The 27,032-nt window shown below is 40.9% G+C and overlaps 1 protein-coding gene across 10 annotated transcripts in view; it reads right to left on the bottom strand.

The window, feature by feature from the left end:
* HACL1 (2-hydroxyacyl-CoA lyase 1) overlaps positions 1–27,032 on the bottom strand; it is a 110,858-nt gene that overhangs the window by 62,067 nt on the left and 21,759 nt on the right. For 2 of the 10 annotated variants that reach the window (XM_005545707.5, XM_074030977.1), the window contains 8 exons: positions 22,997–23,102; positions 20,871–20,954; positions 19,503–19,604; positions 16,273–16,427; positions 15,683–15,841; positions 12,434–12,541; positions 11,229–11,415; positions 8,631–8,783 (listed from right to left, as the gene is read on the bottom strand). In XM_005545707.5, coding sequence (XP_005545764.2) covers positions 8,751–8,783; positions 11,229–11,415; positions 12,434–12,541; positions 15,683–15,841; positions 16,273–16,427; positions 19,503–19,604; positions 20,871–20,954; positions 22,997–23,102 — 934 coding nt within the window. In that variant the 3' untranslated portion in view covers positions 8,631–8,750. Of the gene's footprint in view, positions 1–8,630; positions 8,784–10,681; positions 10,859–11,228; positions 11,416–12,433; positions 12,542–15,682; positions 15,842–16,272; positions 16,428–19,502; positions 19,605–20,870; positions 20,955–22,996; positions 23,103–27,032 lie in introns of those variants that run through there. The other 8 variants (XM_065539370.2, XM_074030978.1, XM_005545708.5 and 5 more) reach the window with 6 other exon arrangements.

The following is a 27,032-nucleotide window of genomic DNA, read 5'->3' as shown; positions in this document are numbered from 1 at the left end:
TAGGGCAGTGAGTTCCCCTCTGCCTTGACTAGGTACAGAGATGCCATCCGGGAACAGGATCTAGAGTCAGAAACTTTGGAATTTACCTGGTTCACTATTTTACTGAGGCAGAGCTGGCACCCAAGTCACAAGACAAAGTCCTTCCCACTCTTCCCTCCCATTTCCACAAGGAGAGGAGTCTCTTCATTGTCACCACCACCCCAGGCACACAGCAACTACTGCCTGGCCACTGTCAATGTTCACCCAAGGTTGAAGTCCTCTTCAGTCAGCTTGTGATGAACGCTGCTAGGCCTGGGACTCTCCCTCCAGGTCACTGGGCTCCCCTCTGGCCCAGGGCAGGACCAGGATTGCCATCCAAGAGCCAAGGCCTGATACTGGGAACTCCAAGAGCCTGCTTGGTGCTCTATTCACTGTGGCTGAATTGGTACCTAAGCTACAAGACAAAGTCACCTTTACTTTTTCCTCTCCTTTTCTCAAGAAGGAATCTCCCCCCATAGCCACCATAGCTGGGAATGTGCTGGATCATACCAGAAGCCAGCACATCTGAGTCTCACCCAAGGCCCATGACATGTACCACCTGGCTCCTACTGCTGATTATTCAGGGCCCAAGGGCTCTTTCGTCAGCAGGTGATGAATCCTGCCAGGATTGGGTCCTTTCCTTCAAGGCAGTGGGTTCCCTTCTGGCTCAGGTATGTCTAGAAATGTCATCAAGGACCTAGGGCCTAGAATGGGTGCCCTACCCCACTGTGGCTAAGCTGGTATCCAAGTTGCAAGACAAAGTCCTCTTTACTCTTCCCTCTCGTTAGACAGAAGGAATGAGTCTCTCCTAGAGCTATGAGCTGTGCTGCCCGGGGCAGGGGAAGGGGTGGTATAAGCACTCCTTTGGCCACCCTGGCTGATGTCTCACTGGACTGTGTGCCCCTGAAGTCTACTGGCTCCAAGCCCAGCACAGCATCAAGACTTGCCCAGGAATTGAAGCCCTTCTGGTTTAGACTGCCTTTCAAGTTTATTTAGGACCCCAAAGCACTTTGGCCCTTCTGGCTAGGACTGGTCTAAATGCTCCCTCCATGGACACCAGCTGAATTCTTCCTCATGATGCTTTCTGCTGTGACACAGCGGCACTAAGTTCCAATACAAAGTCCCACAATTACTGCACTCTTCCTCCCCTAAATGCAGATTCTCTCCACGCCACACAACCACTGCTGGGGCATGGGGGAGGGGTGGCATCGGCAATTGAAGACTATCTTTCCTACTCTCTTCAGTGCCTCTTTCGGTGATAGGAAGTTAAAAATAGGTACTGTGATTTCTCACCTTATTTTTGGTTCTTATGAAGGTGCTTTCTCGTGTGGATAGTTAAACTTGGTGTTTCTGCAAGGCGGACAATTGGTGGAAGCTCCTATTCAGTCATCTTGTACCACCTCCTCCCTCTTTTCTGGTCTGAGATTTTGAAGGTGAAGACTACAGAGAAGCAGCTTTCTCAATATGTTTGCCTTTGTCATTGGTCTCGATGCTATAAAGGAAGGTGGTTTAGGCAACAAATAATTGACTAGCTTTCAACTAGCCCTGACTGAGGATTAATTGCCAATAAGTCACTTGTCATTGCAGGTGACCACAAGCCCCAACTTGGAAATGGTAGTAAGTATTCTTTTTTGACCTTGTCATGTATTTTTGGGAAAGACATTCAAACTCTGCAGCCTCACTAACTCCTAATAGGGAGGTTTTCTTGTCATCTTTTACTCCTCCTGAAGGAGGAAAGTAGATAAATGACATGCTGATTCTAAAACACCTAGAAGGAAAGTGGTGCATGCCCACCAATGCCATTTAGCATTGTTTTGGAAGTACTTGCCAATGCCACTAAATAGCAACAAAACAGATTAATATCTAGAGACAAATTTAACAAAAATTGTGTAAGATCAACATAATGAAAACTTTAAAATCCCACTGACAACTGGGCCTCAATGATCCTGAAAGAACTGCCCAGCACAGGGTTAGACAATTCCCAGTTATAGTAAACGATTCACCTGCTTGAGCCTTACTGACCGTGGAGAGGTCAAACAACTTTCCTTTCATACACAAGCCAACCAATCCAGAGCTCATAACCCCAGCTTCCTTCTTCATGGCCCTCTTTATGGTGCTCTCACATTCTGGGAGACCATCTCCCTGCCTAATCACCCCATATCCAGACAGCTAGGGACAGCCTCTACACCATCCCTGAGCATATCAACACTGTTCAAACAAACCAATCCTAAACGTGTTTACCCTGCCTCACTTCTTTCTTCCTGCAGTAATCACGATAGGGCTTTAGCCCACTAGTTCTCATTCTCTTTCTACCCGAGACCTCTTCTTGGGAACTCTTGAGTAACAACTATTTTTTCAATGGCAACAGTCTCCTGATATGTTGGCCTTACTGAATGTTAAGATTTTCTGTTAACACACTCTATTTTAAAAAACACACTCTAATTGAAATATCAGATTTTTTTGCTACTAAAGTTAATATGGAAAAATAATCAAGTGAAAATAACCACCAGGCGCGGTGGCTCATGTCTGTAATCACAGCACTTTGGGAAGCCGAGGCGGGTGGATCACTGAGGTCAGGAGTTCGAGACTGGCCTGACCACATAGTGACACCCTGTCTCTACTAAAAATACAAAAATTAGCTGGGCGTGGTTGCGGGCGCCTATTATCTCAGCTACTAGGGAGGCTGAGGCAGGAGAAACGCTTGAACCTGGGAGGAGGAGGTTGCAGTGAGCTGAGATTATGCCATTGCACTCCAGCCTGGGTGACAGAGGGAAACTTGGTCTCAAAATAAATAAATAAATAAATAAAATAGCCATAAAAATTCTGAAATGCATGAGTAATGTAGGGTGGTGGGGAGAGGGGACCGATGGAGTGGCTGATGGAGGGTAGGGAGCCAGGGATGGCACTACGAACCATTAAATGGTTTGATGAATGTAGTGAGTATAAATCTCAGTCCACAACAGTGTGAAAGAAATATTTATTTTCAGTAATTCTACCTAATTTTAATTTTGACCTTCATTTCGCCAGGTGGAAATAAAACTTCAGTCATTTCAGGGCCTCACGCCCACCAGCCCCCATCCCCAGCATTGCTCTAAGAACTACTGGGCTTACTTAATACCTAGGTATCAGGGTGGGCTTCTGATCCCTGGTAGCTCATCTATCCACCCTGCATCCTTGTTGAACATTGTCTGCTATAGCTTTTGTGATATAAACCCTTCCTGGATTACTTACTTCCCAAGACAAGATGGTGAGGGAGATGGGAATTTAGCTCACCATGAACACTGTGAGTTTGTGACAGTGGTGCACCCCAGGTGCTGCAAGAGCATCCAGAGAAAGGAAGGCTTCACGGAAGAGGGGACTGTTGAGCTGGGCCTTGAAGCATATAGCCAATTTCACATGGCAAAAATGGGTGGGTAAGTACAGAGCATCACAGCAGAAACAGCACAAGCAAAGCTGGGGCTAAGGCGAAACCAGGTCTGACTTCTTGAGCCCAACTTGACCATGCAATGGGGAGGCAATTCCTGGAAATATGGAGGGACCAGGGAAGTGAGCCTTGGCAGTGAACTACATGGCTGTAGATTAGCCACTCCACAGAGCAGGCTCCAGCAACCACTGCATAGAAGGAAAATCATGGATCTTGCCATCTCTGCAGGTATTTCTAGGCCGTAAATCAAAATTTAAAGTGGTCCCTTCAAACTTTGAAACAGGAGATCCAGGAGTTTCTATGTGTTCCTTTCATAGCTCCCTAACTGAAAGAGTGACCACACAACCTGAATGTGTCAAGGGTTCACTGGCCAGCTAGCCCCGTTCTGAAAGAGAGGGTCCTGGAAGGGAGCGAAGAGTCAAGACATCTAGTGAAAGCCAGAGGCAATCCTGTCAGTTAGATCAGAATCCAAGGCATATGCTTTTATCTCCACCTCTTCCAAAAGTAAAATTTACAGGATTGTCAATTTCTCCTTTCCACATTATTCCATTTATTCACATTAGCAGCAGCAAATGCAACCAAACACACACCAGATAATTCACACTTCGTCTGTATTTTACTCTCTGTAATAGTCAGTAGTTAGTTTTCTCGGGGTTTCTCAGTCACAATTCCCAACCAGTCACAAAAGTAACTGGTTTCCTACTTTCTTAAAACAGTCATATGATGTTCTACGGTAATCACTTTACATTTGCATTATTTCAGAGTCATGGGCTACTTCTTCATTCACATGCACTGCTTCCCCACTGCCTAGCTGTCTTGAAAATAATACAGGAACAAAAATGTTTTGGGATTCAATATAATTTTCCTTTTCATTTTCTTTTTCCTTCAGTGTCCAAAAGTCCTATCATTTTCTTGCAATGGATTTGAGACTTTTTTTCCCTATGGCATACACACTCACTTCACAAAAAAGCTGAGCTACTTCAAAGTAGCATGTATGAAATAACTGTAGAACATCTCCACTGAGCTATTGTTAACCATCATGAGTTCCCACTCAACTAGTAGTTAGTGAACTCTTACAGAGCACTATGGCTATATAGAGAAGTGAAAATACACAACCCCTGATTTCCAGGAAATGTCTAATTTACTTGAAGACCCACTCACTTGAGAAAAGGGAAACCACTATGTATACTTTTACATTCACTGCTAAGCTGAGACTCCAGGTGGTGTTCTCTTCTCTAAATTCTCACCTTCCTAAAACACAGTGGCACTTATTGAGTGCCTTTTATATGACAGGCATTGGGCTAAGAGCTTCTGGGTGGCTTTTTGAATCCCCAAATAACCCCACGAAATATGAAAGATTTTTGGAAAGACTATTAGCAGAGAAAGTAACCTAAGAAACCATTTCACTTTGGGAGGTTGAAGTGGGAGGACCGCTTGAGCCCAAGAGTTTGAGACCAGCCTTGCCAACAGACACATCTCTCCAAAAAAATTTTAAAAATTAGCCAGGTGTTGTGGCATGTACCTGTAGTCCTAGCTACTTGGGAGGGTGAGGTGGGAGAATTACTTGAGCCCAGGAGTTCAAGGCTGCAGTGAGCTATGACTATGCCACTGTACTCCAGTCTGGGCAACAGAGGAATACCCTGTCTCAAAAAAATAATAAAAAAATTCATTTCCCATTGATCTCCTCAACCCTAGATTCTAGGTTTTCCTTAATTAAGAAAACTGCCATAATCTTTTGAAGCTCAGTTTTTGTGAGGCAATTGGGTATTATTAATACGTATACTAGGCTCACATAAGAAATTCATTATTAAACTAGGGGCTGCAAAATATTCTATCAAGTATCTATCAACCAATAGATCCATTTTAGAGGGGTATTTTCAGTATCTTATCCAAGGAAAATCTGCTGTGAGGAGACTAATTTCAAGATCATTTTTACTAAATAGACTAAATAAACCTGGACTAATGTGGTCTTTACACATTTAGACTGACCTCTGCTGGACAGTCTAATAACCTGTCTGAATTTTTTTTTCTCTCTGAGAGAATATGATTAGGAAAGGGGCATTTTCCCCGAATTTTATCTAGTATTTAGTAACAGATTTACAAGTTCAATTTATAAATATTAATCAAGCCCTCTACACCACCTAATGGCAAAATCTTATATTGCATTTGGCTGCCAGCGGTGTGTCCAGAGGCAGAGTGGGAGGAGGCTGGTGAGGTTACAGGAGCTATCCAGTCCGAATGCTCCTCTTCATAGTGTCTTCCTCCTGTGCAGGACATAAGAATACCTGCAAAATGGGGCTGCTTCTATGAGTCCGTCAGGGGCCCAATCACAGTATCTTCTGGGTTCACCCCTAAAACTGAAGTCTACCACTTCACGGTGGTCACTTGTGCCTAAACTAACCAGTGTAGACAAGTCTGATCTGGGTGGTGCAAACAAGCTGAATTTTGATATAAAGTCTTATGCTTCAATGTATGTAAAACTGCAGATAAAAAATATGAATGACCCTGAAAATAAGTGATGTTTTTCAATTTCAAATATTCTTTTAAAATAATGCCTGCTTCTGATAATAAAAATTACATATTTATAAAATTATATAAAGGAAAAAATTAAAGAAATAGAAACTGCCTACAATTCCATCTACCAAGTTGTATTACAGTTTTAGTTAATTTTGTGCCCATCTCTGTTCTGTAAGCAAGCATGAATGCATGAGTATGCGTATTTCCTTACTTCACTCCATTTCATTTTGTAGCTTGCTGCTCTTTTCACATGTTGTATTGTGATTATTTCTCAATCAATAAATAACACAATTTTTATTTTATGATGATAGATCATCATTTATGTAACCAATGTCCTCCTATTAAACGTTGGGGTTGTTCCTAAATAAAACTATGTAAAATGGCCTTTCATATAAATATTTGACCAAATATTTTATTATTTCTTTAGGATATATTCCCTAAATAAGATCACTGGGGCCTGGCACGGTGGCTCATGACTGTACTCCCAGCACTCTGGGAGGCAGGGGCAAGAGGATAGCATAAGCCCACGAGTTTGAGACCAACCTAGGCAACATATTGAGACCCTGTCTCTACAAAAACAGAATAAAAAAATTAGTCGCGCATGGTGGCATGCACTTGTAGTGCCAGTTACTTGGGAGACTGAGGTGGGAGGATCACTTGAGCCCAAGGAGGTCAAAGATGCAGTGAGCTGTGATCACGTCATTGCACTCTAGCCTGAGCAACAGAGCAATACCCTGTCTTGAGAAAAAAAAAAAAAAAAAAAAAAAACTTCATGGGGTCAAAACTTACAGGGTATGAACATTTTTAAGATTCCAAATACAAGCAATGCTAGAATTACTCTGTGGAAATGTACCAACTTCAACTTCCATCAGCAGCGTAGGGAGTCTCATTTTCACTTCCACTTCACCACAATTCAGATTAATTTAGAAAGTTCTTTGCCAGGTGGATAGGCCAGGGGGAAAAAAGGGATTTTCAATATAACTTACATATTCATATTTATTTATATTCATACTTTCATTGAGCATTTATATTTTTTCTATGAATTGTACATTCATGCCCTCTGCCCATTTTTCTACTGGCACCTTAATATTTTTCTTATATACGAGTTCTTTTTATTTTATTTATTTATTTATTTTTTGAGAGGGAGTCACACTAAGTCTGTTGCCCAGGCTCAAGAGCAGTGGCGGGATCTTGGTTCATTGCAGCCTCTGCCTCCCGGGTTCAAGTGATTCTCGAGCCTCAGCTCCCTGAGTAGCTGGGATTACAGGAGTGTGCCACCACGCCGGGCTAATTTTTTTATTTTTAGTAGAGATGGGGTTTCACCATGTTGGCCAGGCTAGTCTTGAACTCCTGATCTCAAGTGATCCACCCGCCTTGGCCTCCCAAAGTGCTAGGATTACAGGTGTGAGCCACTGCCTCCGGTCTGAGTTCTTTATATATTGTTAACTTCATTGGTCTAAATGTGGTATGCTTGAACTTAGGTCGCTAGTCCAAATATATCCTGAAATTATTAGTTTGGGTGTGGTGTGACTTTGCCTTTGGCTCAATAAATTCTTTCCAGAAAAAAAAAAAAAAAACCACCAAATTCATAAAATATAGGACAAGCCCCACTAAACACTGGGGACACTTAGGTACTGAGTAGTCAAAAAATAAAATAGGAAGCAGAAAGAGCCTATGTATCTCAACTAATTGAACATGTCTCTACATTAGATAATTCTTACAGCTTTTTTCTTCAATTCTTAAAAGATAGGTAACTGCCTTAGTCTGTTTAGTGTTGCTATAAAGGAATATTTACTACAGCTAAGTAACTTGTTTTACAAAGCGGTCTATTTAGCTCACAGTTCTGATAGCTGGAAGGTTCAAGACTGGGCATCTGGTGAGGGCTCAGGCTGCCTCCATTCATGGCAGAAGTGAAGGGGAGCCAGTGTGTGCAGAGTCCACATGAGGAGAGAGGAAGCAGGAGAGAGGTGGGGAAGGTGATAGGTTCCCTGCAGGGAAGGTGCTGGGTTCCTTTCCTTTTTTTTTTTTTTTTTTTTTGAGACAGAGTTTCGCTCTTGTTGCCCAGGCTGGAGTGCAGTGGTACAATCTCAGCTCACCGCAACCTCCACCTCTTGGGTTCAAGCGATTCTCCTGCCTCAGCCTCCTGAGTAGCTGGGACTACAGGCATGCACCACCATGCCCAGCTAATTTTGTATTTTTAGTAGAGATGGGGTTTCTCCATGTTGGTCAGGCTGGTCTCGAACTCCCGACCTCAGGTGATCTGCCCGCCTCAACTTCCCAAAATTCTGGTATTATAGGCATGAGTCACTGTGCCTGGCTGCTAGGTTCCTTTTAACAACCAGCTCTAGTGGTAACTAATAGAGGGAGAGCTCATTACCCTGAGAACTCACCAAACTTTTCATGTGGGATCCATCCCCATGACCCAAACACCTCCCATTAGGCCCTACCTCCACCACTGGAGATCAAATTTCTACATGGGGTTCTGGGGAACAAACATGCACACTATGGCAGTAAAAGAATATTGATATGTAAATCAACATTTAGGCAGTTACAACGCTATTATTTAATAAAAGCTCTCCATTCATCTGTAAGTAGTTTTGTGGCAGAATAACTTTTTCTGTTACTTTTTCTAACTTTTTCTGTTTTTAATCAATTCCTTTACTGTAAAATGTCATTTTAAAATGTTTATTTTATTTTGCACAATTTTAACAGTAGAGTAATTTTGCTGTGGAAAATAAAATTTCATCTTGCAAGAAAGAGAAAACTCAAGACCACCAACTGGCGTCTTTATTTACATATTAGAGCGGGTCAGCCAATGAAAATCCTAGAAAAAGAAGACAACAAACATTCAGTAAAAAGAAATGATTGTCTCAAATTATATCCTCATTGTTTCACTTGTTCTAAAACCTAAAAGTCCTACACAATGGTGGCAAAATGAGGTTTGTCTTTGTTCTGGTGCTTTTCCCAAAAAGGACTTAAAACCTACTAGTGAATCTTCCTGCTGTGTCCTATAAAACAATCTACAATGGCATTCTGGGTCCTCTTCCATTAACAGTAATCAGAGCACAAAAACTATAGTCTAAAAGAACCACAAGTACACTCAGAAGGAGAAGGGAGATAAAGGAGGCCCACAGAGGGCTGAGCTCCTGGGTCTGAGAACAAAAGTAGGAAGAACTGTGCACGGAAGCCTCTTCCAGAACAAACACCATCCTACACATACGGCCTGGACACAGACACAGATACAGGCATTCCCATATTGAGGCAGAAAGTGGCCAGCCAACACTGAGAATCAATGACAAATGGCAGAGGGACAGACAAAAATCAACAGTTTGGAAAGTATAATGTATGTAAATTCCACTGGAATGAAAATAATTTCAAAGTGATAAATGTAAGAAATATAAAGATAATCCTCATAGAATTATAAAAGAGGAAGACGAGAACTTATATTTCTCCGGCAATATCCAAACAAAATTCATAGAGAAATTGTAGAACAGATCATTGGAAGCAAATCAATAGAAGCGCGAACTCACTGGCAGAGAATTTGTTAGGGCTTTTCTGTGATTAACATAGGTCTCAAGATTATGATGATGATGATTTTGAGACAGAGTCTCACTGTCACCCAGGTTGGAGTGCAGTGGCACAATCTTAGCTCACTGCAACCTCCACCTCCTGGGTTCAAGCGATTCTCGTGCCTCTGCCTCCTGAGTAGCCGGGATTACAGACATGCACCACCATGCCCAGTTAATTTTTGTATTTTTTGTATTTTGTATTTTTAGTAGACACCATGTTGGCCAGGCAGGTCTCAAACTCCCGGCCTCAAGTGATCCGCCCACCTCGGCATCCCAAAGGGCTGGGATTACAGGCATGAGCCACTGGGCCCAGCCATCAAGATTATATGTATTCATTAAGCTTCTTACAGTGGCTTTAGTTTCCCCAGTGCTCTGACGGCCTGATGCCCAGAGGAGGGTGTTTTTGGTTACCAAACTAACATCCCAGTCACTGAAAAGTATAAACCCCGTTATAAATCCATAAAGTGGCATGAGATGAAAAAGCCTGTCTATTGAGTGTCTGACTGGCATAAATCATTTAAAATAGAACTTAAAAAGAGAAGACAATCCACAAACCCGCAGGAGTACAGACAGATTCTGAAAGTTGTTGACCCTCCCTTAAAACAGTCTGCCTGCTTGCTCCACAGAAATCCCTGCTAATGCCCCCTGCCCTTCAGCTTACTGGCCTACTTTTTCGGCATTTATCTTCCTCATCACTAGGCTTCTTGAGTGTCTCCTCTCTCTGCTAGGAAGTAAATGCCAAAGTCGCTGAAATCTATTTTCACACAAATAGAATTTCAGTAGAATTCTATATATTTTAGTGTCTAAATTAGTTAATTTATATTTCAGTGATTATCCAGGTATCTGTTTGCCCATTCATCCTCTGCTTTGTTCACAAAAGAAAGAGATCCCATATGTTTAAGAACCAAGACAGAAAGTACTTGAAAAAAATACCTGCTCCGAAAACAGTGGCTGATATGCAAAGTGTTCGCATGGATGACAGGTTACAAGAGGAGGCAAGTGGCAGAACCAGGATGGCAGTAGAAAATTAAGTATGAAATGCAACTTAATCTGGGATAGGAGAGGTTCATGCTATGAACTTTGTCATTCACTTTACTGCTATAATCAACACTGTAGTTTCACTTTAGAGGTCAAAGTAACTAATTTTGAATGTACCTGCACAAATCCTTGTATTACAGTTGCATCTCCCTCTTCCTCAGACTTGCCACGCTTTCTCTTTCCTCTTGCTACAGAGCCTTTTGCACATCTCTTCCCTCTCCCCTTTGCCGAGTTAGTCTCTGCTTATCCTTCTGATCTCTGTTTAAGAATCATCTCCCCTGAGAAGCCTTCCCTGTAACCCCAACATAAATCGATTCCTTTGTGGTATGTTTGCTTAGAACTGGGTTCTTTTCCTTCCAAGCAATTGCTTCACTCTGTCGTATTGTGTTCAGTTGTGAGGTTACCAGACTGTCCCTCTCCCCTACCAGACCATAAAAGCTCCATGAAGGTGAGGACTGAGCCTGGTTTGGCTCGCCATGCTATTCGTAGCACCTAACACATATCTCAATATTCACTGAACAAATAAATGAAACTGCCAAACTCAGAAAAGGTTTAGAAAGACCTCTGTGCACGATAGAGGGTGTTCTGTTTGGTAGATACTTTTTGGAGGGGGATGGGGAAGCAGATGCATTTCTTGCTTTCTGCTTAGCAACTGTATTTACCTGGGTCTTCCGTGTGGCTTGTGGCTCAATCATGATGTTGATAAGAGAGGGTTTAGCTGTGTCTGCTAGGCTCTGCCTCAGGGACTTTTGGAGTTCTTCTGGTGTTTGTACAAAATACCCTTTTCCTCTAAATGCAGTCATGACTTGCTCATAATGTGAATTTGGCAGCAAACACATTGGAGGGACCCTGAAAAACAAGGTCATGAGTCAATGAAATTTAAATCTTAAACCTTGTAGAAAAAAAAACAAAAAGTCATTCTCTGAAATACTTCATTAAAAAAATTTAGGCTGAACTGAAAGGCATAATTTTAACTTCAACACTTAAGCTGAGATGCCAGTACACTGAGTTTTTCCTATGTTTATAATTGTCTATAAAGCAATGTCCAACAGAACTTTCTGTGATGATAGAAATGTTTTAAACCTGTGTGATCCAAAATAGTAGCCACTATCTACCTGTTGCTGTGAGCACTTGAAACGTGACTAAACTGAGGAACTAAATTTTTAACTTCATTTAATTTGAAGTAATTTAAATCTAAATTGCAACAGTTGCAACATGCCTAGTGGCTACCATACTAGATAGTACAGGCTACACTACCAACTATTATGAATCCAGAAGAAAAATATGAAAAAAAAAAAAAAGATTAGTGCAAAACAACAAATAACAAGAAAACAACAAATAAAGTTGGCGAGGCATAAATAGACACGCCCATATCCTGTTCCACCCCAAGGCTGGCTCACAAATTTACATCTATCTCACATTCCACGGCCAGCTACAATACCGTCTTAATTTGGCTCTGCCATCAGATGATCAAGATTTAGCTAAGTGGTAAAAGGAAGGTAGGCCTCTGGAACATACATAATATGTACACATCCACATTTCTACATGGTGTTTCTACATGGTCCTACTATTGCTCCCAGTCCTGGCAGCATTTTGCAATAAGCCTTCTCATTAACAAGGCTCAGACATCACACTCATTTATCTGAGTCTTCAGCTGTTCCCTGATTATAAACTATTTATTGAAGCACCTAATCATGGATATTTGTGCAAAGAGGAACTAAGACAGGATTCCTGCTCTTTAGAAGGGCTGACAATCAAAACAGACAATACTCATACCATGTAGGCACACTATTGCCAATATAGAAGACTTTTTAAGAGATTAAAACGGGTGAGAGGAAGTAAATAGACATTGGTCTTGGTTACTTACACTGAAGCAGCATCTTGGAATTTTAACATTTCTTTCCAAGTATCGGTATCAAAACCTTGGTAAATTCCATTGTTATTCACTACCAAGAGTATGATTGGCAAGTTGTACCTAAAGTGAGAGTAAAATATGAAGGAAATTATTCTTCATTCTAAAGTAATTTCTTTTCTTTGGGCTGAAATTTTAACTTAAAAATGAATAGTTTTCTATAAGCTTTTTGTGATATTAGAGGAAGACTAAAAGTCAAGCATTTACTATCCTAAGAAAGAATATCAAATCATTAACAGAAACATCATGGAAAGGCAGAAAGATTGCAAGATTAAGAGTTGTTAGTCCTGGCTGGGCGTGGTGGCTCACGCCTGTAATCCCAGCACTTTGGGAGGCTGAGGCAGGCAGATCACAAGGTCAGGAGTTCAAGATGAGCCTGGCCAATATGGTGAAACCCTGTCTCTACTAAAAATACAAAGATTAGCTGGGCATGGTAGCATGGGCCTGTAGTCCCAGCTACTCGGGAGGCTGAGGCAGAAGAATCGCTTGAACCCAGCAGGTGGAGGTTGCAGTGAACCGAGATCACACTACTGCACTCCAGCCTGGGTGACAGAGCGCGACTCCATCTCAGAAAAAAAAAAAAAAAATAGTTGATAGTCCTTTAGCTATTAGCTATGAACCTCAGATAAATCACTGAGCTTTTCTGAATCTAGGTTTTCATAAGTCTAGATGGTATACGAAGAACACCTTCCCTATTTAATACTCTCTAAAGGACCACTTCTAGTTGGTTCCTAGGAACAATGTTTGAAAAGTACCTTTCTATTTACTGAGCTCGCCACAGACACCCAGCCCTTGCTAGATGCTGTAGGAGATACACAAGTGACTAGCACACACAATCTGCACTCAAACTACCACACCCATAATCAGAAACACATTACATGGTGTAATCGTTACAGAAAAGGCGTATTTAACAATGTGCTAAACAGTACAGCAAAGACAAAAAAGAAAAGGTTGATTAAATGTTATTGACTGAAAAGAATGTAGGTTTTATTTTCTAACATAATTTCCAAGGGCAAGTAGTAAAAACAAAACTAAACTGCATACCGTTAAATAACAGGACTGTGGTAATTATTTGCTCTCCATGCTCAAAAGGAATCATTATTCACTAAAAGGCTGACTTCCCCATAAGTCATCTTTTTTATGTAGATCACTTTGTTGTCAATAAAGACACTCTAACAGACACATATAGTCAGACCTCATTATCTGAGTTCTGCATCCGTGGATTTAACCAACTGCAGGTCAAAAATATTTGGAAAAAAAATTTGGGTCTGTACTCAACACACACAGACTTTGTTCTTGTCATTATTCCCTAAGCAATACAGCACAACAATTTTTTATATAGCATTTATATTGTATTCAGCATTTTAAGGTAATCTAGAGATCATTAAAAATATACGGGGTGATATGCATAGGTTATTTGCAAATACTGTACCATTTTATATCAGGGACTCACTTGAGCATCCTTGGATTTTGGTATTTGAGGAAGGTCCTGGAACCAATCCCCCATGGATATGTAGGGACAACTATACCTTCCCAAATCTTGAACGTTTCATCTACCAAAGCTTTGCCAGCCCAAAAACATGAGTCACAAAAGCCCTAATAAGAACCCTGGCTAAGAATAGAATAGTTTTACTACAGTTTAAATATAGCTGGAAAAATAAAACCCCCATCCTTCTATAGTTAGGATCTACAATTCATGAGTTTCTCCATGAATTCTCATAACTACACACATGATCCAAATGGCTCATGTTCACTGAGCATCACCTCAGAGTTTAGCTGGGGCCAAGCACGGTGGCTCACACCTGTAATTCTAGCACTTAGGGAGGCCAAGGTGGGTGGAGTGCTTGAGCTTACAAATGCGAGACCAGTGTGGCCAACATGGCAAAACCCTGTCTCTACAAAAAAAAATACAAAAAATTAGCTGAGCGTGGTGGTGCATGCCTGTGATCCCAGCTACTCAGAAGGCTAAGGAAGCACGATCACTTGAACTTCAGTGGTTGAGGCTACAGTGAGCCGCAATTGCACCATTCCACTCCAGCCTGGGTGACAAAGCGAGACCCCCATCTTGAAAAAAAAAATTGCTTGGATTATCTCATTTGTTCCTCATAATCATCTTTCTAAGGTAGGAACTATGACTAATCCTTTTTTTTTTTTCAAGGAGTTTCTGCCTAAAGCATACTATTCCTACTTTAGAAGAGATAAGACTAAGGCTTGGTTAAGTGACTTTTTTGTTTGTTTGTTTGAGACAGAGTCTTGCTCTGTCGCCCAGGCTGGAGTACAGTGGTGCGATCTTGGTTCACTGCAACCTACGCCTCCCAGGTTCAAGCGATTCTCCTGCCTCAGCCTCCCAAATAGCTGGGACTATAGGCATGTACCACCACACCTGGCTCTTTTTTCTATTTTTAGTACAGACAGGGTTTCACCATGTTGGCCAGACTGGTCTCTAACTCTTGACCTCAGGTGATCTGCCCACCTCGGCCACCCAAAGTGTTGGGATTACAGGTGTAAGCTACCATGCCCAACCTTGGTTAAGTGACTTAAAGTCACATGGCTCTGACTTGATAGAACTAGTTTTTAAATCCAGGCCATTTGTCCCACATTGAGACGGGGTCTCACTCTGTTGCCCAGGCTGGAGTGCAGTGGTGTGACTTCAGCTCACTACAACCTCCACCTCCCAGTTCAAGCAATTCTTCTGCCTCAGCTTCCTGAATAGCTGGGATTACAGGCATGCTTCACCACATCTGGCTAATTTTTTTTTTTTTGTATATTTAGTAGAGATGGGGTTTCACCATGCTGGCCAGGCTGGTCTTGAACTCCTGACCTAAAGTGATCTGCCTGCCTTGGCTTCCCAAAGGGCTGGGATTACAGGTGTGAGCCAAGGCACCTGGCAGAAGCCATGCCCTTAACCACCACACTCGCTATTTCCCATAGGAAACAAGCTTCTTTCAGTCCCCAACATTTTTTTCTCAGTGACCTCAAAACCACTCCCCACAGTTTTATAGGTTTTTACCACACAGTGAGGAGGCCAGAAAGATACTGTTCTGGAAGAGAAAGACCGTGGGTTACTGCCACTAGCATCCTCAGGACAGAGCACAGTGCTATTCACAGGGCAGCTGGTGAACACCTGGTAAGTATTTGTCAGATGACTGTGTCATTTTTCATATTCTAGAGAATCAAATGCTCTGATTCAGGATGATGTTTTACCTGCAGATGGTTTCCACCTCCATGCCAGAAAACCCAAATGCACTGTCTCCTTCCACACAGATGACCCGTTGCCCAGGGCTTCTATCTTTAGCCACCATGGCAGCTGCAATAGCAAATCCTAAACCAACTCCCATTGTTCCGAAAGTACCAGCATCAAGCCTGTTGGAGAACAAAGCTAAAATGAAACCCTCTGGGGCATGTCATAGAGGATGGGGTTGGCACAAACCTTCTAGTCCTATTTACATGGTTGATGGAAAAATAAAGAACCATAAAAACATTCTCTTTCTTCAATATAAAATCCTTAGACTGTTAGGAACTAATTTGTCAAGGACAGAAAAAAGCCACTCATGTTTGCTTGGGAGACTATAAACATATTCCTATAACACTAAGTAAATAATTATCACAGGATACCAAGAACACATCAAGCATAAAAACTCTACAAAACCTCACCTAACAATACTTTTATGAAATATGCCCTTACATACTGAACATGTATTAATTCTCAAATGTCTTCTTAATCTGCACTATTGTAGTTTCATATTAAACACATCATAATGAATTACGACTTCTTTCTTCTTTAGAAGTCTTACCTGTGGCGAGGAAGGTAGTTCTGAAGCACAGTCCGTCCAATGTCCATAGTATTTGCTCCTTCGCTTACCACAAAGCAGTCTCTAGGTAGTTGCTCTTGAACATGGTAGAATACTGTGTAATAATTCATAGGCAGAGATTCTCTGGAAGCTAGTTCCTGAAAAGTAGATGGGAATGTAATCAAATTAAATTGGGATACAATGAAAATAACCAATGTTAATAAGCTGTTATCAAACTTATTTGGAAATATGCAACAACTACAAAAGCTACAAGGTTCCCAAATGGCTATAAAATGGCCACTCTGAGAAGCTGGCTGACCTGTGAACAGCCCTGGGGGACATGTGTCCCACAGTCCCAGTTTGGAACACAATTAAATAAGCTTGGGAATATCCCTCCTCTTGGAGATCTGCAATGCACAGGAGTGTATTAAAGACTCTGAGAAGTCCTATAGTAAAGAGAGCTGGGAAGCACTGGGTTATATAAAACTAAACATTCTTATTTGAGCACTCTTAGGAAAATGGTGCCTTAGAAAAAGTAAAATTTATTTCAGAATATTTTCATCTGAAATATGACCCTAAACTTAAACTGTCACGATTTTAGAACACAATCTGAAAATCTAGTTTTTCCCCCAACACACTTGAGAGTAAAGGAGATACGTTACCCCCACTATTCTAAAGAGTCCCTGAATGGAGAGAAAAACAGCAAAGTAAATGCCTTTGTTTAGCCACATGCCTTTTAGGGCTGAGAGAAAGCCATAGAGAGTTTTAGCAGCAACAGTCCCATCTGGTCCCGGCACTGCCTCTTCACTTATGCTACTTTGTTCTGCTGGACATTATACCCATGATAAATGAGGGACCCTCCTATACTCTGGCACCAAGGAAGAGAGGCAAGTCCCTTCTATCTTAAACCAATATCATTCCTATGTGAAAGAAAAGATTAGTCATGATACGACTCAGGAAATAAAATTGAGACTGGTGGCTGGGTGCAGTGGCTCACGCCTGTAATCCCAGCACTTTAGGAGGCTGAGGCGGGTGGATCACGATGTTAGGAGTTCAAGACCATCCTGGCCAACATGGTGAAACCCTGTCTCTACTTAAAAAAAAAAATACAAAAATTGCCTGGGTGTGGTGGCTCACACCTATAATCCCAGCACTTTGGGAGGCTGAGGTGGGCAGATCACCTGACGTCGAGAGTTTGAGACCAGCCTGACCAACATGGAGAAGCTCCGCCTCTACTAAACATACAAAATTAGCCAGGCATGGTGGCGCATGCCTGTAATCCAGTTACTTGGGAGGCTGAGGCCGGAGAATCACATGAACCCAGGAGGCAGAGGTTGCAGTGAGCCAAGATCGTGCCACTGTACTCCAGCCTGGGCAACAAAAGCAAGACTCCATCTCAAAAAAGAAAAAAAAAAAATTAGCCGGACGTGGTGCCAGGTACCTGTAATCCCAGCTACTCAGGAGGCTGAAGCAGGAGAATCGCTCGAAACTGGAAGGCAGAGGTTGCAGTGAGCTGAGATCATGCCACTGCACTCTAGCCTGGGCAACAAGAGTGAAACTCCATCTCAGAAAAAAAAAAAAAAAAATGAGACTGGCTCCGGATAGAAACAGTCGTTGATTAAAATTCCAATGTAGGCCAGGCACAGTGGCTCATGCCTATAATCCCAGCACTTTGGCAAGCTGAGTAGGGGGAACATGAGGTCAAGAGATGGAGACCATCCTGGCCAACATAGTGAAACCCGTCTTTACTAAAAATACAAAAACTAGCTGGGCATGGTAGTATGTATCTGTAATCCCAGCTACTTGGGAGGCTGAGGCAGGAGAATCACTTGAACCCGGGAGGCGGAGGTTGCAGTGAGCTGAGATCAGGCCATTGCACTCCAGCCTGGTGACAGAGCAAGACTCCGTCTCAAAAAAAAAAAAAAAAAAAATTCCAATGTAAGATAGATTCATGCATAATCAATTCTGCTATAATGCTTGATGCAAAAACGTGAATTTATTCTAAGACAATTGATATATTAGGGAACCAAGTGAGCATAACTCAAATTTTATATTTGCTTATGCATGATTCTACCAGAAATCTGCACCCAGTTGAAAAAAGATACATAGGAATACACAAAACAATTTTTAAAAATCACCTTTCTCACATAGGGAAAGCACAATACACACACACATGCACACACACACATGCACACAGGTGCATGTACATACACACATACAGACTTTACTGTAAATTGCCAAATCCTACAGCACTGATTCATTTCAGTGCTAGTAGTAGACAGTTTGATGGTTTCTAGCATCACTACAATTTCCAAAACCTTAGCTACCAGGCAAAGCCAAGAGTGCAAATGAGAGCGCCGCAAAAAAATTTCCAGCAGTGATACAAAAGTTAAATAGAAAAGAAGGCTATACATTGGATCAAAATTTCAATTTTTATGAAACAGCTATTATAATAGCACGCCCTGAAGGACTTAAATCTTAAAAGCAGAAAAACATCTCAAACATCCCAAAATTTAAGGATTCCCAAAACAAAAAAATCACTTAATAGTTAATTTTTCCTTTAGAGACAGGGTCTCACTCTGCCACCCAGGCTTGAGTGCAGTGGCATGATCTACTGCACTGCCACCTCAACTCATAGACTCAAGCAATCCTCCAATATCAGCCTCCTGAGGAGACAGGACAACAGGTGTGTCCCACCACATCTGGCTAATTTTTTTTTTTTTTGTAGAGATAAGGTCTTGCTATACCCAGGCTGGTCTCAAACTCCAGGCCTCAACTGATCTTACTGCCTTGGCCTCCAAAAGCACTCAGATTACAGGTGTTTAAATATGATGTTCTATGCCAACATCAAACTGAAAACACAGCCATCCACTTCTACTATTATCACTTTCCATCTGACGTCTGATCACCTTTCTTCCACCAGCTCACAGTAACTCACAAGCTACAACCTTTCAGAAACTTCAGGTCTTTTTCAAAGTAAAATGCTATATTCATTGGCATATATTTCTTAACCATTTAACATGTTTAAAACATTAGGCTCTTATCTTATTTTTATGTTACACAAAGTTTTTGAGAATTGTGCCACTACACCCCTTTTTCCATGAGCCCTGGGGTTTTTATTGCACAATTTTGCACAGCAAGGTGATTTTTAGGAATGCACATGTCACGTTACGGCAGAAGTAACTGAATCATGCGCCTGACCTGTTCTTGAGCTTCAGTAGGTCCCATTTTACCTTGGATGCAGCTTCATTGCTCTTCATTTTTTCTCTCAGAGTTTTCCACCACTTGCTCTCTGGAGGATACTGCCATGGTGTTTTATCAAGTTCCTCTAAAAGCTAAAAAAAAAACCACACACACACACACACACACACAAAACCATATAAACTTTTTCTTTGCCTTTTTTTTTTTGAAATGAAGTCTCGTTCTGTCACTGAGGCTGGAGTACAGTGGCGCAGTCTCAGCTCACTGCAACCTCCACCTCCCAGGTTCAAGCGATTCTTCTGCCTCAACCTCCTGGGACTACAGGTGCCTGCCACCACACTCGACTAATTTTTGTATTTTCAGTAGAGACGGAGTTTCACCATGTTGGCCAGGCTGGTCTCAAACTCCTAACCTCAGGTGATCTACCTGTCTTGGCCTCCCAAAGTGCTGGGATTACAGGGATGAGCCACCGTGCCCAGTCTGCTTTAAAAAAATAAATTTAAATCATATTAACATGGAAATATCTTCTTAAGGAAGACAGTATGGCCATACTACTCTTCATATTACTCAGACTCTTCTTTTCCTCTAGTTAGTAAACACCTGATAGAATATCAATGGATAACATGGAAGGCTTCCGTTTGGGTCAGTGTGGGTTTCTGCTAGATGCTGGAATGCCCTTAGGACAGACTGGAGTACTGTTACCTCCTCCACACCTCAAGCAGGGGCTCTGAGACCCTCCTTGGTCTTTGACACTAGAAGGAAAATCACTCCTTCCACAGAACTCTTATAGGAAAACCAAAAAATAACCATGGACTTCTATGATACAGACCATTTGCTCCAGAGTGATTTAATATGTGATTCGGGATTACATCCTATACTGTGTAATCGTGACAACAATACCAAATTGTATCATCCAAAATCAAGTGATAAATGTGTCTATATTTTATCTCCTGTCACAGTGAAGTGTACAAACTACGTACAAATAATAAGAACCTGAAAAGTCACTGATTAAAGAGTAAAAAGCTCTTTTTTACCTAAAAAAATACTGTTAGACTTTTCCAGTGCTAAGCCATTTCTTGGCAGTAAGTTCAGTTCCTTTGGAAGGTATACTTTTTCAGATAGCTGGATCCTATTTAGTAAATTACGGTTTGCCTACTGAAAGATGTTACATTTTCGATCACCTTCCAAAAATGCTTAACTTACATAAAAATGAGCTATGTACCAGAAGTTGGACTTATCAAGTTCCAAAGTTGTATATAAGAATAGTTTTCGATCACACATTTTGTTTAAAACAGATATGAATAGTAGACCTGTTACCAAGTGAATCAAGATTAAAACATTTTCAAGAATTGACTATTCCCTAAAGAGCACTCCACACAAACTAAAACAAAAGTTCTCACCTGCTTAGTGACAGCATTTATGTCTCCTAGTAAAGTAACAGCCGGCTTCACATTATTACCCAATTCTTCTGCACAGATATCAACCTAAAAAAGAGACAAGGCTAAAGAACAATCCATGTTTATTCTGAAAAATATGTCAGAAATCAATTAAGACTGAATAAATGAACTGTGTATATAGAACACATGATAAAGAAGATTTGATATTTCGAAGTTCCTTAATAAAAAAAGTAAAAGTCCATAGAACTATATTAGTATCACAGCTAGTATAGAGAGCCTCATTTAAAAATCTACTCTACGGAATTTTGGTATTGCTTCATTATACCCATAGCGAATGCATTTGACCTGATCAATTATGGTTTTGCATCTAATCAGTAAGTTTTATTGAATCACACTTGGAATTCCTATCTAGAGTGTAGGTTCTCAAATTTGAGCATATATCAGAGTCACCTGGTGTATTCTGGGCTTGATAAACCATAGACTGTAGGAGTCTACCTCAGAGTTTTTTATTTTAATAAGTCTGGGGTAGGGTCCAGAAATGTGCTTTTCTAACAGGTTTCACAGGTGGTGCTGATGTAGCTGGCCCAGGGAATCACATTTAGAGAATCACTCCAAGAACATGGTGTGATTACTTCTCCATTTACTCAGAAGTTCCATGTCTGGATGGCCATGGACAAACGAAAATGGCTTCTGCAAAGAGGAATAATGTAGCCACCCCAAAGGGGATGTATCTTATTCTATAATCAAGAGGGGTAATCAAGAGGTATCAGTATCTTCCAGTTAACTCAGTCTTGCTTGTCTGCGGTTTTAGTTCTCAATGCGTTCAGCTGGGAAAGGAGCAATTAGACGTTGACTCCTTAAGTAGCAAAAGGTAGACTGGGAAAAGGGCAACTGTAGCTGGCTCATCAAACATTAAAATAACCCAAGCACAGTGGCTCAAGTCTGTACTCCAGCATTTTGGGAGACTGAGGTAGGAGAATTGCTCGAGGTCAGGAGTTTGAGACCAGCCTGGGCAACACGGTGAGACTGTGTCTTTACAAAAAAATAAAAAATTAGCCAGGCATTGTTGTACGCGTCTATAGTCCCAGCATGTCAGGAAGCTGAGGTGGGAGGATCACTTGAGCTCGAGAGATTTAGGTTGAAGTGAGCCATTATCATGCCACTGCACTCCTGCCTGGGTGACAGAGCAAGATGCTGTCTCAAAAACAACCACCAAGCAAAAACATCAAGCAAAACGGGGCCAATCAGTGTAGAGCAAAAAGGTTTGCATGCCACTATGCAGGTAGTATTTTCCACATCAGTAAAGAAACTGGCTTATAAGGTGGGTCATAACGATAGAAGAATCATCAAAGACAGGTCAGAATACATTCCGGATACTGTTTAATGACATATAAAACAGTGTCATTTAGAAATTCCCATTGGAAAGGTAAAAGTTTTGGCATCTGAAAGAAAACCTCACTCCCTAACAAGGCCAAATGTTTTGTTCTAGTCTACCATCCTACAGTCTCTTTTCCCTACCTTTAAATATACTTGAATTGTGAAGAAAAGACAAATTATGCTTTTTAAACTGTTTGAAAGTTAATTTTGAAAGGTTTTCTGGCTAGAAGTAAAGCGGCCCATTATGTTTCATAGGCTAGAAAAGGAAGCTTATTTTGGTACCTGTAATTATGTTAGACAATTTATAAAATTCTACTTATGTAAAAAGAGAACAGGTTTTTTTTTTTTTTTTTTTTTTTTTTTTTGAGACAGAGTCTCGCTGTGTCTCCCAGGCTGGAGTGCAGTGGCGTGATCTCAGCTCACTGCAAGCTCCGCCTCCCGGGTTCACGCCATTCTCCCGCCTCAGCCTCCCAAGTAGCTGAGACTACAGGCGCCCGCCACCACGCCCGGCTAGTTTTTTGTATTTTTAGTAGAGACGGGGTTTCACCATGTTAGCCAGGATAGTCTCGATCTCCTGACCTCGTGATCCACCCGCCTCGGCCTCCCAAAGTGCTGGGATTACAGGCTTGAGCCACCGCGCCTGGCCGAGAACAGTTTTTTTAATAGAAATCAAGAAGAAAACAGAGCTGATTATGGCTGATAGGGAGAACAATGAACACAGACATTTCTGATTTTAAGTTCCTCCTAAGTACCTGGATAAACTTCACATCTGGCTGGTATCTTGGAGGCAGTCCAAAATGTAAAATCCAATTTAGTCTGGCACCAAATAACACAATTACATCAGCAAATTGCAAAGCCCTATTAAAAAAATTGATATAAAAGTATAACTATATTTCTTATTTGAATCATTCTAAAATTTATCTCTAAAGTATTTGAAAAGTCTAAATCATTTGGAGCTTACATCAGACTTCAGAATCAGCTTCTAGGGTATATTTGATCTTTCAAGCTAAAATAATTTATAAAACCATTCTATATAAATAGTTAACTAAAATATAAATTAAGTTTAAAAAATTACCATAAGCTGTATCTATACTTTTATTACTTTTTTATAATTAGAAAAATTAGTACAAGTCCACTGTAGACAATCCAGAAAAAAACAGAAAAAGTATAAGGCTAAAAACAAAATCACCCCATAATACTTTCAACTTATAAACTATTATGAATATCCTGGCATATTTTCATCCACTCTTTTTTTGTATGCAAATATATTTTTACATAGTTGACTTTATATACTATAATACTGTCTCATACACTTTTTTTTGTTTTGTTTTGAGACACGGTCTCTCTCTTTCGCCTGGGCTGAAATGCAGTGGTGCAATCATGGCTCACTGCATTCTCTACCTCTCAGGCTTAAGCAATCCTCCTACCTCAGCCTCCTGAGCAGTTGGGACTACAGGCACGTGCCACTGCACCTGGCTAATTTTTAATTTTTTGTAGACTGGTCTCGAACTCCTGGGCTCAAGCGATTCACCCGCGTTGGCCTCCCAAATTGTTTGGATTACAGGCATGAACCATTGTGCCTGGCTGTCTCATATACTTTTGCTTACATAAATGTTTTCCTGGCCTGGTGCAGTGGCTCACGCCTGCAATCCCAACACTTTGGGAGGCCAAGATAGGCAGATCACGAGGTCAACAGATGGCGACTACCCTGGCCAACATGGTGAAACCCAGTCTATACTAAAAATACAAAAATTAGCCGTGCTTGGTGGTGTGCACCTGTAGTCCCAGCTACTTGGGAGGCTGAGGCAGAAGAATCGCTTGAACCCAAGAGGCAGAGGTTGCAGTGAGCCGAGATCACGCCACTGCACTCCAGCCTAGCGACAGAGCGAGACTATGTCTCAAAAAAAAAAAGTTTTCCTTTGTCACTAAGTTCTTAAATACAACTTTTAAAGTCTACATATTTTGCTGAACACATATACCAAATTTATTTAATGTTTTCTCAATTTCTGGATATTCTGTTATTAATAGTGCTGGGTTGCACATCTTCATACTTAAGTCTTAATGCACTCTTCACGTTGGTCCCTAGAAAGAAGTATTTTTAAGACTATTGATCCATATTCCAGAATTGCTTTCTAAAATATTGTATCAACTAGATTTCTAAGTTTTATTTATTTTAATACTTTTGTCAATATAACTTCTAATCTTTTAATGATTTTTACTTTCATAACACAACCACCCTTGCTTGCTTTTTCTTTACTTCATTTATCTTTGCCCAGTCTTGTTTTAAAGCTGTATCATTATGTTTCAGATGTGGCTCTTATAACACATATAGTTGCTGTTATTACTAATCTAATCTGAATGTCTGCCTTTTTCCAAGAGAGTTTATTATCATCATCGCTGTGGGTTTTGTTTTGCTTTTCACTTCTCATTTTTCTGCGTCTTTTATCTAGTTCCCATTTTTCTTGTCTTTTGCCATAGAGGATCTGTATTTACTGCTTTTGTCTTCTTCGGTGATAAATGCAATTTTTCGCAGAAATTGTATACTCAAAAATTAAGCACATACTCAAAAATCATCTTCAATATTGTAATAGTCCTATGAGACCCAATTTAACAAACAGATAACTGCAATCAGCAGGACAGACTTGCTTACTGATACTCTAAAACTCTTGAAATCATTGATTTGATTATTTATAGCCCCTTGCAACCTTTTTTACACTGGCAATGTCATTAATATTATCCTCTTAAAATCTGGCTAGATTGAAGATAAACTTCATTTTAACCTAAGTATAAAAAAAATTAACAGTGTAAGAATTAACTTGGTTACTGTATATAGTAATATAAATAAAAAGATGATATATTAAGGTAGCATTAAGTGAGGAACAATTAAAGATCTAGCAGCAAATATTACATTTACAAAGCCCTCAGAAGTCAAGTGTTCACGCCTGTATTCCCAGGACTTTGGGAGGCCAAGGTGGAAGGATCACTTGAGCCTAGGGGTCTGAGTACAGGCTGGGGAACACAGTGAGGCCCTGTCTCTACAAAATAAAAATTAAAAACCTTCAGAATTAATTTTAACCCATGAATGAAAATATGAAGAACACCAAATATGTGACAATAATAAACTATGGAAAGGGAAGGAAAAAATGGGATCAAAAAAGATATTTAGGGGACTGCAAATGAATCCATAATTTTTTGCTTCCTAAAAAGAAAAAAAAACCAACCCTAGGCCAGGCATGGTGGCTCATGCCTGTAATCCCAGCGCTTTGGGAGGCTTAGATGGGTGGATTCCTTGAGCCCAGGAGATCAAGACCAGCATGGGCAACATGGTGAAACCTCGTTTGTACAAAAAATACAAAAATTAGCCAGGTTGTAATGGCACACGCCTGTAGTTCCAGCTATTAATACTTGGGAGGCTGAGGTGGGAGGATTGCTTTAGCCCAGTAGGCAGAGGTTGCAATCAGGTGTGATTGCGCCACTGCACTCCAGTCTGGGCAACAGAGCAAGACCCCCTCTCCAAAAAACCCAAAAACCCTAAAGCAATATAAAATAATGTTAATAACTGATGCAATCCTACTTATTATATATTATTCCCAAATGAAACCTTTTTTACTTAGAGATTCATCTGTCTGTACTTTTTATGTTGACGCTGAGTGGTGGTTATGTAAGTGTTCGTTACATTATTCTCTCTTCCTGTGTGTATAGTTAGAATATTTCATGATAAAGACATTTCAAGAAATTAAAAAGAAAAAAGTTATAGTACATTAAAAAGCATGTCTTAAAAATCTAAAAAGAGGAAGCTTCCAATGCCAGCCAAGATTGGGTAAGTCTGAAGAAGCAACCCACACAGAGGGTGAGTTTCCAAGGTATTTCTCCCCCGTGTTTTGTCTCCTGGCTTTCACTCAAAGACAGCCCTAGTTGCAGAACCGCAAGCAGCGAAAACTCGCAGAGAAACTGTTTTTTTGGCCAAAGGATCAGGAAAAGGGCCACTGCAAGCTGGACAGTCTAGGGGAAAATGGTCAGATTTTTCTTCTTTTTTTCTTTATCTCCCAGCTCTGCTCTGAGGGCAGCCCTACTGCAGAGCTGCATTGTGGTGGCTCCCAAGCAGCTGAAATTCCAAGAGAAACGTCATCTCTCAGGCAAGAGGGATTGGAAAAAAGGGTTCCTGTGGTCTGAAGAGCATGGGGACAATCCCCATTATTTTTTTCTTCTGCAGCTTGTTCAGAGGGCAGCTTTAGTTATGTGATACTATAAGGGAGCAGCAAGAGCCAGGAAAAGGGGCACCTGAGAATGGGAGAGTGGGGGTGGGGAGCCTACGGAGGAGAGAAAATAAATCTCTAATTTGGGTATGAACCAGTACATGTCTGGGGCTCACCCCTGAGCTGAGCATGTGCAGACAGCCTGAAAACAGCACAGCAAAGGCTCTGAAACTTACGTGACCCTGGAACTACTTACTTATGGTAAGTTCACACTTCAATTTGTAGTCAAGCTAATCTAATCATGTTGATTGATTGCTAAGAGAAACCAACAAAAATCAACATTCTACAGAGGATTTAATATGACCCAGAATCTCAAAATATAATATTCAAAAATCCAGGATACAATCCAAAATTACTCAGTACAAAAAGAGCCAGAAAAAGGTGATCAACTCTCAAAATAAAAGATAATGAATAGATGCCAATCTGAGATGACTCAGATGTTGGAATTAATAAACAAAGACTGCAGAAACTATTGTAACTTACTCCATCATGAAGTATAGAAAAATATTCTTGAAAGAAATGTGAAAATAGA

Source organism: Macaca fascicularis, chromosome 2, assembly GCF_037993035.2.
Source record: "Macaca fascicularis isolate 582-1 chromosome 2, T2T-MFA8v1.1".
Classification (NCBI taxonomy): Eukaryota; Metazoa; Chordata; class Mammalia; order Primates; family Cercopithecidae; genus Macaca; species Macaca fascicularis.
The sequence above is the reverse complement of the archived record's forward strand: the minus strand, read 5'-3'. Positions and strand labels throughout refer to the sequence as shown.